The 16,848-nt window shown below is 42.7% G+C and overlaps 1 protein-coding gene across 1 annotated transcript; it reads left to right on the top strand.

Moving 5' to 3' along the window:
* On the top strand, positions 1–15,093 carry cpe (carboxypeptidase E). Its single transcript, XM_056410244.1, has 9 exons — positions 1–333; positions 9,449–9,645; positions 9,830–9,997; positions 10,652–10,769; positions 11,507–11,689; positions 12,416–12,555; positions 13,259–13,358; positions 13,629–13,747; positions 13,963–15,093. Exons 1-9 carry the CDS (start codon positions 93–95, stop codon positions 14,059–14,061), a joined length of 1,365 nt encoding a protein of 454 aa, XP_056266219.1. The 5' UTR covers positions 1–92; the 3' UTR covers positions 14,062–15,093.
* The last annotated feature ends 1,755 nt before the right edge of the window (positions 15,094–16,848 follow it).

The raw sequence follows: 16,848 nt of genomic DNA, 5'->3' as shown, positions 1-16,848 counted from the left end.
CCCACAGCGAGGCTGCAGCACAGAGATAAGGCTTGCTACCGAGCCGCGTGCACGGAGACGGGCAGGGTTTAGAGAAAAGAAGACACGTCGAAATGAAGCAGTTCACGTCGATAGTTTTATTCGGGGCCGCAGTGGTCGCCCTGGTCAGCGCAGCCGGCACCGAGGGCGAGATCTCCTTCGAGTACCACCGCTATGAGGAGCTGCGGAAGGCGCTGGTGTCGGTGTGGCTCCAGTGTCCGACCATCAGCCGCATCTACACCATCGGGGAGAGCTTTGAGGGCCGCGAGCTGCTGGTGCTGGAGATGTCCGACAACCCCGGGACGCACGAGCCTGGTCAGTTTTTACGCATACAAAAAAAAAAAGCAGAAGAAGAAGAAAAAAGTCTGCTTCATAATGCGGTAATTGTGCACACCCTGGCTCCTCCATCCCCGCTCCCTCCCTCTCCCGCCCCTTCTCCTTCATTGTAGGAACCCATCACCTCACGCTGTGATAACGCAAACACATCACGCACTATTGCGCATACGGCAGCCTGCTGATGCGCTGGTTTAGGATGTGAGAGTAGTTCAGGGAACGACCCGTGTGGCTTAACTGACCGGAGGACAGTGGAGGAGGCGCGCAGGTGTGCGCAAAGGGGGCCTGCTGCATCACTTCAGAGGAATCTAGATGATAGATTGTGGGATCAGCCACGCAAAGCCGCCATTTTGCTGGTTGATAAAGATCTGTTTGCGCGTATCCCGAGTCGTGATATTGAGAAGGAAAACAACACAAAAACACCCTGACCGCGGTGGATGTGGCCGCGGCTCCTTGGGGTGCGTTTGGAATAATCAGCCCTTCCAATCAATAGAGGATGTATTAGCAGTGTTGGCTGCAACATATGAGAGAAAATAGTTCATGCACAGCCTTCAAAGAAGGAGGCCTTTGACTGAATATTAAATGAGGTCTTGATAGGTTTAAAACAGACATTATAAGGTTAGGTCACTACTTTCCATCATCTCCATCACACTCCTTCATACTGTCAAGGCTGGACTACTGGCTGGATGAAACCATAGAGCAGGAGAAGTAAGCAAATGTGAGACTTCTTGGTTTGAAGGACGGCAGCTCCGGGAACTGCAATCCACCACAGGCTGTTTGAGATGCAACACACCTTCTTCTTGCTTTATGGTCACGCCTGAATGGAGGAACAATCCACATCTAGTGTATTTCCATGCATGAACACTTAAAGGTATACATTTTTAACCCTCCTGTTACCTTAGGGTCAATTTGACCCCATTCAATGTTTAATGGTGTTCTTTCGGGTCAATTTGACCCCAGGCTGTTTTTCACTGTGTCAAACATATAAGAAATATTAACTTTTTTATATATTGCGTGACCTAAGACTGAAATGCGTGAGTCTCACGCTCAATGCGTGACACTTGAGAGCCCTGTATTTGAGTGCACTAGAGCTCAGAAGAGGGATTTCTCTCCATTGAAAAGGGACTCTGGACAAACTCTTTTGTTTCTTATGTCTGGATCTATTTAGAAGGCTTCTAGTTTTGAGGTAAAACTATATATTGTATATTCTGAAGTTGAAGAAATATGTCAGTATGAGGCACTGCTTCATCCAATATGGTGTACGGACCATCTCCTGTGGACTGTTTTATTAGACGACAGAGGAAGTAATCCCCAGAGTTAAAGTCTGCCACGCTGCAGGATATGGTCATACAAGTATTGAATATCAAGTGAAACACAGGCAGACATGGATCTAATAGTGCACATTGCTGTGGAAGAGAATAAAATGTAAACCCAGTATATTGTTTGAGGAACTTCCTCAAGCAAAGATAACAAAAACAGCTGAAAGGAAGGACGAGCTGATGAAAAACAGATTTAAAAAATAAGACAGAAAAGAATGATTAAGGCCGGAACAGAAAGAAGAAGAGAGAAAGGCCAATGCACCAGTCAGGGGTCATTTATTATACATCAGACACCTTCTTCTTCTTCTTCTTCTTCTTCTTCTTCTTCTTCTTCTTCTTATTCTTCTTCTTCTTGTCCCTTTGCTTCTTCTGCCGCCGAAGCCTCCTTTCTGCTTTTCACTTTTTCCTGTGCATTTTTTTTCCATTTTCTTTCTTTTTCCACCATTCTTCTTATTCTCTCTGAGTTTTCATCACTATTTGCTATCTTGCAACTTGTTTTTGTTGCGTGTTTCTTATATCTATCTTTCTCAGAGAGCTGAAATGGGGATTTACATTTTCTCTCATACAGCAGCGGCTAGCTCGCCATGTTCTCCGTATATATGTATAATTTATCATACACTCAAACATTTCTGCATTTCATTTGTTATTTTTATTTCACATGTGTGATGCTTTTCCTCTCTGTATATGGCAGTCATTCAGAGTGAATACATTGCTATTATATATAAGTATATAAATATATATATATAAATATATATATATATATAGTGTGTGTGTGTGTGTGTGTAAACACAAGTGCGAGTGTGTTTACTCAACCTCCCAGTTCATCGCCCTAAGCACCTGCGTATCGGGGTTGCCACGACGATGAGAGCACTCTGCTGCGGTGCTTCCTTAATGACGTTGCAGCCGCCGTGATTACGTGGTCACTTAACCCTTGTGTTGCCTTAGGGTCATTTTGACCCGAATCAATATTACACCCTCCCCCCGCCTTTGGGTCATTTTGACCCGATTCAATGTTTCACCCTCCTGTTACCTTTATATTTACTAACATATTTTACCCTTTGGGTTCAATTTGACGCCAGCAATTAAAACCTCCAGAAAATTATTAGAATTAATATTGTTTTCCAAGTTTAAGTGTGAGGCACTTTATGTTTGTTTGTTGACTACCGAAAGAACACCGACATTAAACATTGAATGGGGTCAAATTAATCCTAAGGCGGGGGGAGGGTGTAATATTGATTCGGGTCAAAATGACCCTAAGGCAACACAAGGGTTAACAGAGCGTATTGATCACCTACCACACTCTTCTGACAAATCATGACAACGCGTAATATGACTTTAGTCGGCCACAGCTCGGGGACATTTAAGATCATCTCAGTCGTTGGTTTTCACACGTGAAATGTGTCCACCTTCAAGTTCTTCTTCACGCAAACATAACAAACGTAACAAAAATGCCTTCTATTGGCGACTAGAGGGGAAACAATTAGGGAGTTCATTAGTCGAGTGAAAAATAGTAATTAGCAACTGCTTTGTTTTGACAAAACAAGACATCATCTCAGGGAACTCTGTGATGGATTTCACACTTCTCTGATATTTTATGGACTAAACAATGAAGCAAATAATTGCTAGTTGCATTAAAAAATTGCAGCTCCCGCTATGATTTGGAGAACTCGTGACACAAAATGACACCCAGGACATTTGCTCACATCCCCGTGTTTTCTTTAACCCTTGTGTTGCCTTAGGGTCATTTTGACCCGAATCAATATTACACCCTCCCCCCGCCTTAGGATTAATTTGACCCCATTCAATGTTTAATGTCGGTGTTCTTTAGGTAGTCAACAAACAAACATAAAGTACCTCACACTTAAACTTGGAAAACAATATTAATTCTAATAATTTTCTGGAAGTTTTAATTGCTGGGGTCAAATTGACCCCAAGGGTAAAATATGTCAGTAAATATAAAGGTAACAGGAGGGTTAAACATTGAATGGGGTCAAATTGACCCTAAGGCAACAGGAGGGTTAAATAGCGTACAATGGTTATAGTAGGGGTAGGAAACATATCTGAAAAAATCTCCAGAAAATCTGAAAAACTAGTTTCTCTGTTAAAAGCAAGCCAGTCGTACCTGAGATTCAAAATGTCTGGAAAGGGAAGGACGAGTCTGAATGACCTCAAGCTGTTTGTGTGATGGAGCCAAACTCATGGGAGACTCATTCTGTGGGTGTTTCTTTCACTTTACGTGTGTTTTTTGCACTCAAAACCTGACATATTGCATTTTATAAATAAATAGCAATCTAATAAACCAAAACAAATGGACCCTTTTCGCCCCTTAATCCGAAAACAAACTAAATATTCACCGCACCACCTGGAAAAATGTGTGCTATAAGTGTTGAAAACAAAGTACACTCTTTTCTGTGTTAGCATCGAGAGCAATCGTGCAACGTGAAAGGATTAGCCTGTCGTACATTTAACTTTAATGAACGTCTGGGTACGGTCAATGCTTCCTGTCCATCTCTCGAAACAGGAAATGTAACTCTTGGAAGTGATGCATTTAGTAATCCTGAAAACTGAGCAACAATGTCTGTAATTACAGTATGTTTTACAGTCTAGTTTATGGGGTTTCAACTATATACCTCATATGTGTGTAAAGGTGTATTTTCTTCTCTGGGTGTAGTTGTGGTCCTAACGGGGCACCACAGGTTGTGTGTGTTTCGCTGCTCGCCTGCATGGTCACAGACTCTAATGGCCGCATGTGCGTATGAATAATCCCATAATAGTCTGGTGGGTGTGTGCAAGCATGAGTCACAGTAGCACTGTGGAGACCTTATTACTACCAGATGAGTTTCCGAGCTGCATGCGGCGACACCAACAGAGGCAGCTCCCCCCTCTCCTCTCCTCTCCTCTCCTCTCCTCTCCTCTCCTACTGAGCAAAACATCCAGAGCAAGAGGGAGGGTGATGAAACCGAGGAGCTCCAGAGACTGACAGGCCAGAGGAGAAGTGAAGGATGAAAAACATGACGTTTTCAGAGTCGGCGGTAGAAAAGATAAACTCTGCTGAGACCGGAAACATTTCAAAGCTTCCACTTTTAGGTGCCCTACCAATATTTTATCCGACCCCGAAATGTGTGAGGCGGAGCCGAAATAGCAGTTGTCGGGGCAACAGATCGGCTTAGTGCCCTGAGCTGACTGGTTGTCTGGCTGGCTCCGGAGGACGCCGGTCCTGAGCTCTGTCAGCAAGCAGCCATCTGTCACACACTGAGGCACAGGAAGGATCTATAGCCACGAGTGTAGAAACACCGGTTACATATTAATGTACAGATGCATGCAGTTTAGGAACATGGGTAATGGTGGGAAGTAACTCAAGGTACCTAAAGTAGACCTCCTGTTCTTAAAGTGGTACTGCACACTCAAATCAAGGTGCTGAGAAAGGGACAACACATTTTTATTTAAAGCACTCGTTTAAATTATATTATGGCTTAAAGTAAACTCACTAGCTGCTAGCCGTGGACCCACTAGGTGTAACGCCTCGTGGAAGCAAAGTACAAAAACAGGACTCAAACACACGATCCAAAAAACAGGATGAGGTGTGGGAAACGTCTTCACTTAGATGAAAGGCTGTCACCACAGAATTCAGAGTAACAGGCAGAGATGTTCCTGAAAAACCAGGACCGTGAACATCAGGACATTTCTGGAATACTTGACACGAATGACGAAGGTGAACTAGCAGAGAGACATGGGAGCACAGGGTTTAAAGATACTGGGGAGTGTAGTTGATGAGACAATAGACTAGATAAGAAGGTGCCGTAGACATCGTGACCTCACCAATTGGTTTGTGAACCGCCGTGCGCCATCTTGGATTACCTCCGTCTCCATGTTGTTGCTTTATTGAAACCGTATGCATAAGTGAACATATTTGTAATGTAGAGGAGTGACTTTGAGAGGTCGCAGAACGAAATTGGCGGGAGTGCGTGACTTAAGACCGAAATGCGTGAGTCTCACGCTCAATGCGTGACACTTGAGAGCCCTGTATTTGAGTGCACTAGAGCTCAGAAGAGGGATTTCTCTCCATTGAAAAGGGACTCTGGACAAACTCTTTTGTTTCTTATGTCTGGATCTATTTAGAAGGCTTCTAGTTTTGAGGTAAAACTATATATTGTATATTCTGAAGTTGAAGAAATATGTCCGTATGAGGCACTGCTTCATCCAATATGGTGTACGGACCATCTCCTGTGGACTGTTTTATTAGACGACAGAGGAAGTAATCCCCAGAGTTAAAGTCTGCCACGCTGCAGGATATGGTCATACAAGTATTGAATATCAAGTGAAACACAGGCAGACATGGATCTAATAGTGCACATTGCTGTGGAAGAGAATAAAATGTAAACCCAGTATATTGTTTGAGGAACTTCCTCAAGCAAAGATAACAAAAACAGCTGAAAGGAAGGACGAGCTGATGAAAAACAGATTTAAAAAATAAGACAGAAAAGAATGATTAAGGCCGGAACAGAAAGAAGAAGAGAGAAAGGCCAATGCACCAGTCAGGGGTCATTTATTATACATCAGACACCGACCTTCTTCTTCTTCTTCTTCTTCTTCTCCCTTTGCTTCTTCTGCCACCGAAGCCTCCTTTCTGCTTTTCACTTTTTCCTGTGCATTTTTTTTCATTTTCTTTCTTTTTCCACCATTCTTCTTAGTCTCTCTGAGTTTTCATCACTATTTGCTATCTTGCAACTTGTTTTTGTTGCGTGTTTCTTATATCCATCTTTCTCAGAGAGCTGAAATGGGGATTTACATTTTCTCTCACACAGCAGCGGCTAGCTCGCCATGTTCTCCGTATATATGTATAATTTATCATACACTCAAACATTTCTGCATTTCATTTGTTATTTTTATTTCACATGTGTGATGCTTTTCCTCTCTGTATATGGCAGTCATTCAGAGTGAATACATTGCTATTATATATAAGTATATAAATATATATACAGTGTATATATATAGTGTGTGTGTGTGTGTGTGTAAACACAAGTGCGAGTGTGTTTACTCAACCTCCCAGTTCATCGCCCTAAGCACCTGCGTGTCGGGGTTGCCACGACGATGAGAGCACTCTGCTGCGGTGCTTCCTGAATGACGTTGCAGCCGCCGTGATTACGTGGTCACTTAACAGAGCGTATTGATCACCTGCCACACTCTTCTGACAAATCATGACAACGCGTAATATGACTTTAGTCGGCCACAGCTCGGGGACATTTAAGATCATCTCAGTCGTTGGTTTTCACACGTGAAATGTGTCCACCTTCAAGTTCTTCTTCACGCAAACATAACAAACGTAACAAAAATGCCTTCTATTGGCGACTAGAGGGGAAACAATTAGGGAGTTCATTAGTCGAGTGAAAAATAGTAATTAGCAACTGCTTTGTTTTGACAAAACAAGACATCATCTCAGGGAACTCTGTGATGGATTTCACACTTCTCTGATATTTTATGGACTAAACAATGAAGCAAATAATTGCTAGTTGCATTAAAAAATTGCAGCTCCCGCTATGATTTGGAGAACTCGTGACACAAAATGACACCCAGGACATTTGCTCACATCCCCGTGTTTGCTTTAAGAAGATCCTTGAAGGTCTAAATGCTCCATTTGCTTACATTTTTGGTAGCTTGTAATAATTAATGTGCAAACTGCCCCTCTTCCTCCTTCTTCTAGTCCCCCACCTGTACCTAGTTTGTGTTGGATGTGCACACTGCCCGCCTTTCCTGCTCTACCTGAACACGCACAAACGGGAAAGTCTTATCATGTGTCTCAAAACATGTGTGCATCATAAACTCATCAATTCCGACACGTGTTAAAGAAAAGATCTCCAGCTACTCAGCATCTGTGTAATAGCTTGAATCAGATTAACTGCTCGTGACTTCAAAGTGTGTGTGTATGAACGTGTGTGAGTGTGTGTGTGTGTATGAACGTGTGTGAGTGTGTGTGTGTGTATAAACGTGTGTGAGTGTGTGTGTGTGTGTATGAACGTGCAAGCGCATGTTTGCGACAGCTCTTGTAATCTTGAGATCATTAGTAGCAACTCGGAGAGGAACGAGATTCGAGAGGTTTAAGAATAACCTGACGACCAGATGTGTGCTGGGTGGTGTGTGTGCAGCCACTGGGACACGTCACACACACAAAGAAATAGTGGATCAACAAGATGCAACGGTTTCAATATTGACACACATGTACACTTGCATCTTGAAAGCATTATTTAATTTTTTTACTGGAAAACAAATTTAATTTAATGAAGTGAGACATTTTTAAATAAGATAAATAGAAACCTAATAATGGGCCAAATCAGAATCGTGGTAAAAAACAAAAAATAAAACACACACACACACAAAGCCCCTGAATAAAAACTGAGCCCTGCTGCAATTTGGCTTCAAATACACACATATACACACACACACACACACACACCCTTCCCCATCTGCTGCTCTTGGGCAGTGTTTCATAACTCGTAACTGATCTGAACTAAATATATATATTTGTTTTATTCAGCAGAGAACTTCCTTTTATTCTCTTCCAGCCACAGAAAGCCACTAATGTGAACCCCAAAAGAGAGTTCACAATACGCCGTAGCTCTTTGTCTTTCTGTTAAAGGTCTTTAAATAACTCCTCAGCAGCTCTCTCTTTGTATGTGTTTGTATTTGCATGCATGAAGAGACCCACAGAAGACCAGGAGCAGCTAATTAGTATATTAAACATACGGTCATTAAAACACAGCTTCTATATTATATATTATATTTATATCACAGGATTCTGATATAAATAATATATAAAGCCAATATCTCCTGTGATGAAAGTGAACAAAGCAGGGAAAGGGAAAGCAGTAGTCGTGTTTTTATGCCCATACATTTATGTGGCTTCCCTTTAATAAAGGGACATTCAGACAGCATCAGCAGAGTGGTGTACGGTTGATTAATCAAAAACAATTATGATACGCCAAATAATCGACAACTTTCTGTTTTCAAATGTGAATATCTTCTGCTTTTCCCTGTTTTATATCGCCTCTGCCCCGTATACTTACAAATAAAGGTTAGTTTCACATGTAAATGTCTGAAAACCACTCTGCCCTTTACAATAATTTAAAATGCTGTTTCACTGGGAAATACTGCAAATATTTCAGTGCTGAAATATTATATTTCACATGTGACTCAAGCTACAAACAGCAGGAGGTTTACATGTTGCAGAACTCCCTCATTTTGTCACGACGTGTCCTGAAGTCAAACTCTCCGTGATGTTGTCCAATCTGACCCCAGACCTGTCACTCCAGCGATTTAGACAGAACAAACGTGGCAGCGTGACTCAATAATCCTCCGTGTCTCGGTCATTATGGTCCAAATGGAGTTCTGGGCTGCAAAGTTTAATTGTGTTTAGCCTTTCCGCTGATGAGTCAGTGTGTTTGTCACTGCTGGAGACCGAGGAGGAAGTGTTTCAGTCTAATGGTGTGTGTTTCCGGGGTGACCTCCAGAACAAATTACAACGCTTCATCGCCATCGGTGACCTCTCGGCCAAAAAGAGATGCATGTTTGTTTCCATGACTACTGAGTAAAACGGCTTCTTCTCACAAAGGCGATGACGTCGTTGTGACAAGTATCTTTTGTGATTACGTGGCCCAGTTGTGTCAAATGTGATGGGTTTCAGCCGGTAAAAGCTGGCCTCATTGTCATGGCGAATGAAATGTCACTGAAATGAAAGGTGCAGAATGTCGAATTAAAGCTTCGTTATTGTCTCTTTCCTGCAGGTGAGCCCGAGTTTAAGTACATCGCCAACATGCACGGCAACGAGGCCGTGGGCCGGGAGCTGCTCATCTACCTGGCCCAGTACATGTGCAACCAGTACCAGCAAGGCAACGAGACCATCATCGACCTGGTCCACACCACCCGCATCCACTTCATGCCCTCCATGAACCCAGACGGCTTCGAGAAGGCCGCTTCACAGGTGATGATGACACACATACACAAAACACGGACCACCTGACATGTTAAGGTGACAAGACAGCAATCATCAACCACAACTTCTTGGCTTTAAGCCACACACACACTCGGCGAGAAGGTTCCGTCGCGGTCTCGCTTCCCTTCACTCTGGTGTATGTGTCAACGTCATCTCCTGTTCCCCCGCCCAGCCGGGAGACATCAAGGACTGGTTCGTCGGCCGCAGTAACGCACAGGGGGTGGATCTGAACCGCAACTTCCCCGATCTGGACCGCATCATCTACATGAACGAGCGGGAGGGCGGAGCCAACAACCACCTGCTGCAGAACAGGAAGAAGGCGGTGGACGAAAACACCAAGGTACGCTCAGAATGTAAAGAGTTAAAGGACGAGACTGGTGTGACTTCTTATTGCCAACAAATCCCATGGAAAGACCCAAACAACAACACCTCACTCAATACGAATAAAACATAAAAATAATGTAATAATATAATAATACATAATATGAAGTGTAATTTATAATATTACTTTTTTTTTAAACAATAAATAAAACATCTGGCCACCATTGTTTTTAGTAAACAGGAGTAACTTGTGCATTTCCTTCGGGACTATTTCTAAGTGTGAATATAAAACATTTGCTTCTGTAGTGAGTCAGCAGGATGGCGTATGTGCCACTGATTTTCTTTCTGCTGCCCCCATGTGGCCGAATAGAGTCTCTCATTGCAGGTTTAAAACAATCTACACAGTCCATGTTCATCTAAATGAAGAAACATGTCCCCAAGTGCAACAGTGTGATGCATTTCAATAGTTCTAAACCGGCTTTACTCATCAGTAGGATCAATAAGAAATACAGAGACCATCACCACGCTTCTCCTTTACTTTATAAGAAATTTGGCGTGTGTGTGTGTTGGTTGGAAGTGGTCATGTTTAGGTACACAAATGCCTCTTTGCCTTGCTTGAAGGTGCAGTATGTATTTTTAAGCGTCAGTAATGTATGTGTTCTGGTCTTTGCAGCTGGCTCCGGAGACCAAGGCGGTGATCCACTGGATCATGGACATCCCCTTCGTCCTCTCAGCTAACCTGCATGGAGGCGACGTGGTGGCCAACTACCCGTATGATGAGTCCCGCACTGGTAAATCAACACATGTGTGGACACACAATCTCCAACACAGCCTCGTTTTTCTCTCTTTGGGTTGTTAACCCTCCTGTTACCTTCAAATTCTTCATCTTTTACCCCATGGGGTCAATTTGACCCCAGCAATTAAAACCTAGAGAAAATTATTAGAATTTATATTGTTTCCCAAGTTTAAGTGTGAGGTATGTTTGTTTGTTTGTTGACTACCTAAATAGCCTTTTAAATAAATAAAAAAGTTGATATTTCTTATATGTTTTACACAGTGAAAAACAGCCTGGGGTCAAATTGTACAGGACAGTGAAAACATATCATCATGTGAATTTTATGTTTTCCCAGTTGTCCCCAATAAATTAGGAAAAGTCATGAAATATGAATCCCAAAAAATTATGTCAATAATTTTTTTAGAGACGTTAAACATTGAATGGGGTCAAATTGACCCCAACGGTAATAGGAGGGTTAAACTGTGTCTAAAATGTATCTTTGCCGCCATGTTTCCACTCGTTAAATGAGACAAATAATTTATACCATAAATGAATCGACAAACATTTTATTAGTTTCTCCTCGGAATGTCGTAACACTGATTTAAATCAGATGGGAAACGTTTCCTTCGACGGCTTCCTCCACCTTCTTACTCACTCGTTTCACGCGCTGCACATCCAGGTGTTTTAATACTTTGTCACATCTGCAGTCTAAACGTTGTGCACTTGCTCGTTCCCTCCCGTTGCGCCTCTAAGGCTCTACCCATGAGTATAGCTCCAGTCCAGATGATGTGATGTTCAAGTCTCTGGCGAGATCCTACTCCATGTACAACCCAGTCATGTCCGACCCCAGCCGACCCCCCTGCCGTAAGAACGACGACGACTCCAGCTTCAAAGATGGCATCACTAACGGAGGGGCCTGGTACAGCGTGCCCGGAGGTGAGACCCAGCAAGCACGTGTGTGATGTAAAGACGTTAAAGGTTAAAGAATAAATGGGTTGGTATTGACATTTGAGAGTTACCGTATGTCAGTATACGGGACAATGTGTGGAGCTCCGGTCACAACACCCTCCGTTTGAATCTTTTCTGGGAAACCCTCGATGACGCTCGACTGCACTCTGTCTAAGAAGCAGAAAATGCCTCCCAGTTGACTCTTTTGTTTTATTCATACAAACATGTCAACATTTCAGATTTTTATGAATGATTATTCATTTATGGGGATAATTTACAGTTGAAAAGTAAAACGTTCAGTGTTCTTTAGTGTACAAGTCAAGCAATGGCAACTCTTTCCAAATGACTCCAAACATATCATATTCACATTTCTGTTCTGTGAAATCCTCCTTATCATCCGGGTTATGTACAGATAATATCTGTGTACAAAAACTCAAATGAGCTGGCGATGCATTGGATTGATTAGGTTCTTTAAAAAAATGATGTATAGCTGACTTGTCTTCTTAAAGAATTTTCAATGATATACATCCCATTATACCTGTCTTCCGGACATAAGCAAAACATCACTTCGTGGGTTTTCATTCCATCAACAACGTTTAAATCTGGACGTTTCATCTGTCATATGCTACTTCTCTACTTCCTGCCATTTTGTGTCATTAATATCAGTATTGCTCTCGTTCTCCCTGTTTTTCTTTTTTTACCGACCCGTTACAGGAATGCAGGATTTCAACTACCTCAGCAGCAACTGTTTCGAGATCACTCTGGAGCTCAGCTGCGACAAGTTCCCCACTGAGGACTCACTCAAGACCTACTGGGAGCAGAACCGCAACTCACTGGTCAACTACATCGAGCAGGTATGCAGCGCCACCGGGACGGAGGGAATATGTCCTAAATATGTCTTAAATATGTCTTAAATATGTCCTAAATATATCCTAAATATGTCTTAAATATGTCCTAAATATATCCTAAATATGTCTTAAATATGTCTTAACTATGTCCTAAATATATCCTAAATATGTCTTAAATATGTCCTAAATATGTCTTAAATATGTCTTAAATATATCCTAAATATGTCTTAAATATGTCTTAAATATCTCCTAAATATGTCTTAAATATGTCTTAAATATGTCTGGGTGTAGTTTGACCTCTGTTGTTAATAAATCTCTATATGGTCTAAATGTTGATGGTGTATACATGGGGTGAATTCAAATGTGTGTGATGAGTTATGGCCAAGAAGTCTTCATAGTAAAAAGAACCTCATGTTGACCCTCAGGTAGGCGATGAGACATAAACCGCTCTCAGAAAGTCAGACCAGAGGATTTGTTGTGGTTTGACAACACAACACTACTTCCACCATTGCAAGCACTTTGGTTGTAGTTGTTTTTTTTGTTTTTTTGTGGGAGACAGTTTGTGCATTTTATTTCCAGGGTCCGTGAATACTCATGGTCACGTAAAGCGTCCAAGATGTCATTGTGTCATTGTGTATTTTCCAAAAAAGCACCATTGCCTCCCTCTTTGAAGCGAGCCTTGAGAATGCCTCTTTGTTGGTGTGTGCAGGTTCACCGTGGCGTGAAGGGCTTCGTGCGCGACCTCCAGGGAAACCCTATTTTCAATGCCTCCGTCTCTGTGGAGGGCATTGCACATGACATGACCACAGGTATCAGCATCTGATGCAAATTCACACAATTCTGACAATCATAACCCATCCACAAGAGTTGTGGATGTGAGTGATGTAATAGCAAGATGATGTGATGCCGCCTGGTGGACACGGTCGGTACTGTGTCACTTTTTTTCAGCAGCTTTGTATTTGCACCTGCACTATTACAGTGATAGTAACAGGCGCTCAGCACACTGTGTTGAAAGCATCCATGGGCTTTGGGTTTGTTGTTTGAATACATGTATTAATGGTAAAATATGTGTGTTATAGCCAAAGATGGAGACTACTGGCGCCTTCTGGCTCCAGGAAACTACAAAGTGGGGGCCTCTGCCCCAGGATACCTGACTGTCATCAAGAAGGTGGCTGTTTCCTACAGCCCTGCAACCAGAGTAAGACTCACAGACAAAGTCACCAATCAAATTCTGCCTCTCCTTCCTCGTGTGCTCACTTCATATTTCCAAAATATAACTTGCAGAGGACCTGAGAGTCTAAGCGCCATACTTACATCAAATCATCAAGTGTAGATTATTTTAAACTTTAAAATAGGAAGAACTCTGTTGACTCAACTCCATCTTTTACTTCTTCTCATCTGTCTCCATCTCAGGTGGACTTCGAGCTTGAGTCTCTGATGGAGAGGAAGGAGGAGGAGCGGGAGGAGCTGATGGACTGGTGGAAGATGATGTCACAGACACTGAACTTCTAAAGCGTTTGTCCAGCGGATCGTCCGCACATCGATGTAATATCATTTATCATTCTGTGTGAACGCCCACAGAATATTTTGTCTCTATTTGTTTTGTTCTATTTCGATCATTATTTGAATTGATCATTACTGTTTATCAATGTAATGGTTTGCCTCATACTCCCGTAGATTGTTTTAATATCCTGCAGACACAGAAACATACACTAACGGACGGAGAAGGAATTTGCAGGTAGTTTGATGGCAGTGAGATCGGTGTTGATTTCTGTGGTATTGTGTTATTTATCGTACATGTGATTTGGTAACCATGGCACCCATCTATATAACCAATGAGTGACTGAGTAATTATGTATGTAAAAGAGCCGTTTACATCATTATCACTTGGCTCTGTCCGAAATAATTCAGAATTGTTTCCTGTTTTAAGCGTCTCTGTTTCTCCAGGCTTTCGTACACATACAAAAGTACAACACCAAAAACACACTTTCGGGAACTGTAAACTTGCACAAGCTTAATCTGTTTCTGTCTCTTTAAAATAAATAAATACAGCGCTATAGTTTTGAGCACATCAGACGGTACAATCACTGTAAACATTATATTGTAAACAACCTATAGAGGAAAGCCCATTTCACCGTATGTTATTGATGTCCAGATTCTTTTTTAACTGACTGCAGCACAGCTTTGATTTTAGCACAAGATGAATGGTTATAATATATACTGTATTTATGAACTATAGGTATAGCAAGAAATATGTGTTTTTTGTAACGAAAAATAAATCAAAGAAAACAAGGCCATTACACCTATAACTGTCCACCTGAAGCCATTCCCTCGTACTGTGTGTGCACTCAGACAATACTGCATAAGGAACTGTAGTACAAGTACACAGTGGTTTTTCAAGGATAGATTAACACAGTTTAGATGGCTGTGTGGATGCAGTTCAACTGATTTGAGACCCCAGAAAGAATATTGAATGTATATCTAGAGAAACCGTGACAAATGAAAATAAATGAACTGATCAATAAAACTCCCCTCTGTTGTCAAGCTGCTGTCTTGTCTTTGTTTGAGCGCACGCTCACTCTCCTACATGTTAGTTGGTGTTAATAAGGCCGAATGGGTTTTGTTAGAGACTGTTAGTCCTTTAAAACTCAATAAGGTGAATCCACTATTGTCCTGTGCCCCCAAGAACGCTCTTCCAGGCTTCATGAAAATGCGTATGGAGGACTACCACTGTGGGCGCTCAAGATCTTGAGATGAGCTCTCTTGACTAGCTTGCAGCTTTTCCTCAGATCTCCCATGGACCGCTGCAGTTTGCTTATCGCCAAACCACACCCATGGATGATGCTGTCTCCCACAGGTACACCACACACTCTCTGGACTGAGTTCTGTTCAGCTGGGGGAGTATGTCTGACTCCAGACTGGCCGGCAAGCTGATTAGCTGTCCCTCCAGGACCTGTGCTTGGATCCTGTGAGCTGGGACTGACCACCCTGAACACAGGCCACAGGTGGTCACACGACCCACCCACACCCCTCCACTGGAACACACACCCCCATCCTCTCCCCCTCCTCCCCCCCTACTGTACTCCCTGTCTCCTCAGCCCCATGTGTACCGCTCAACTTCACACACACACATGACACAGTGGTAACACCCTCATCATCATCCTGTGACGATGATCTACAAGTGGTGCCTGCCCCGAGGAACAACGATGACGAAGGCCTACCTGGAGGAAGTTGCTGATCTGTCACTGGTGCCAGGACAACAGAAGACTGTTGAATGTCACCAAAACTAAGGAGCTGATACCACTGGGGAGAGGCAACAAGATGTGAGGAGGGAGGGTGACTGCAGTCTCTGGGGACCGAGGATCTGGGGAGAATACCTACCGTCCACATCACACACACACCATGGTGGACAGAAGGCACAGACACTACAGACATCAGGAGAAAGAGGAAATTTAAAGTTTCCCAGAGGATCCTTCAGGACTCCCAGGATCCTTCAGTCTCCGTCCTCTGGAGCTGGTGAGCTGCCTTTGGCAACTGCTCCGGCACTAGGACAGGAGGTCAGAGAGACTAGTGGTGCAGGCGGCTGCAGAGTAGTGTGTCCACTTCCCCACTGATGCAACTTTGAACCACCCTGCAGAACTTGTGCAGCAGGGGTGCAGAACAGAGCCGCGGGATCATCACCACAAACAACAGACTGTTCAACAACAGACTGCAGGCGCCACGCCTGCACAGCCGATCACGCTGAGACGAACGAGAGGAGAGACTGAGACGGGTTTTCCAGGCCAGGCCATCTGGACTGTGAAACCCGACCAGGACCAGGACCCCCCCATCACACACACCCACACACACACACACACACACACACACACACACACATGTGTTGTTTTTTTTTTGTGTTTAGTGTGTGTACTTGTTGCCTTGCACATTCCTGCTGAGCATTGCCACACACTTTCATTTCACTGCACACCCTGTGTGTGTATGTGACAAATAAAACATCTTGAATCTTGAATCTTGAAACTTATTTTTCCTCATTATTTCAGAAATGTTTTTATATGCAACCTAAATAAATGTGTATTTGAGAAGAAATGTATTGTTTACGAATACATGTGTAAAATAGAAATGCATTGCGTGAATTGAGTGGTGCCTTATATTGTTTAAATTCTTAATTAAGTGTAGAAAGAACAGAAAAGTGTGAGCGCTTTTTGCATTTAAAATATATTCCCTTACAAAAAAGACCCTCATTAAGTTAAGATAAGCTTTTTTTTAAATTCTGTTTTTGCAGCAGCACAGGCACACACA

Source organism: Pseudoliparis swirei, chromosome 24, assembly GCF_029220125.1.
Source record: "Pseudoliparis swirei isolate HS2019 ecotype Mariana Trench chromosome 24, NWPU_hadal_v1, whole genome shotgun sequence".
Lineage (NCBI taxonomy): Eukaryota > Metazoa > Chordata > Actinopteri > Perciformes > Liparidae > Pseudoliparis > Pseudoliparis swirei.
Note: the sequence above shows the minus strand (reverse complement) of the source record. Positions and strands in the feature narration are given on the sequence as shown.

Coding starts and splice junctions, on each gene's coding strand:
- cpe (XM_056410244.1), top strand. CDS start 93: ATGAAGCAGTTCACGTCGATAGTTTTATTCGGGGCCGCAGTGGTCGCC. Junction 9,646..9,829: donor TCGAGAAGGCCGCTTCACAG/GTGATGATGACA, acceptor TCCCCCGCCCAG/CCGGGAGACATCAAGGACTG. Junction 11,690..12,415: donor CTGGTACAGCGTGCCCGGAG/GTGAGACCCAGC, acceptor GACCCGTTACAG/GAATGCAGGATTTCAACTAC.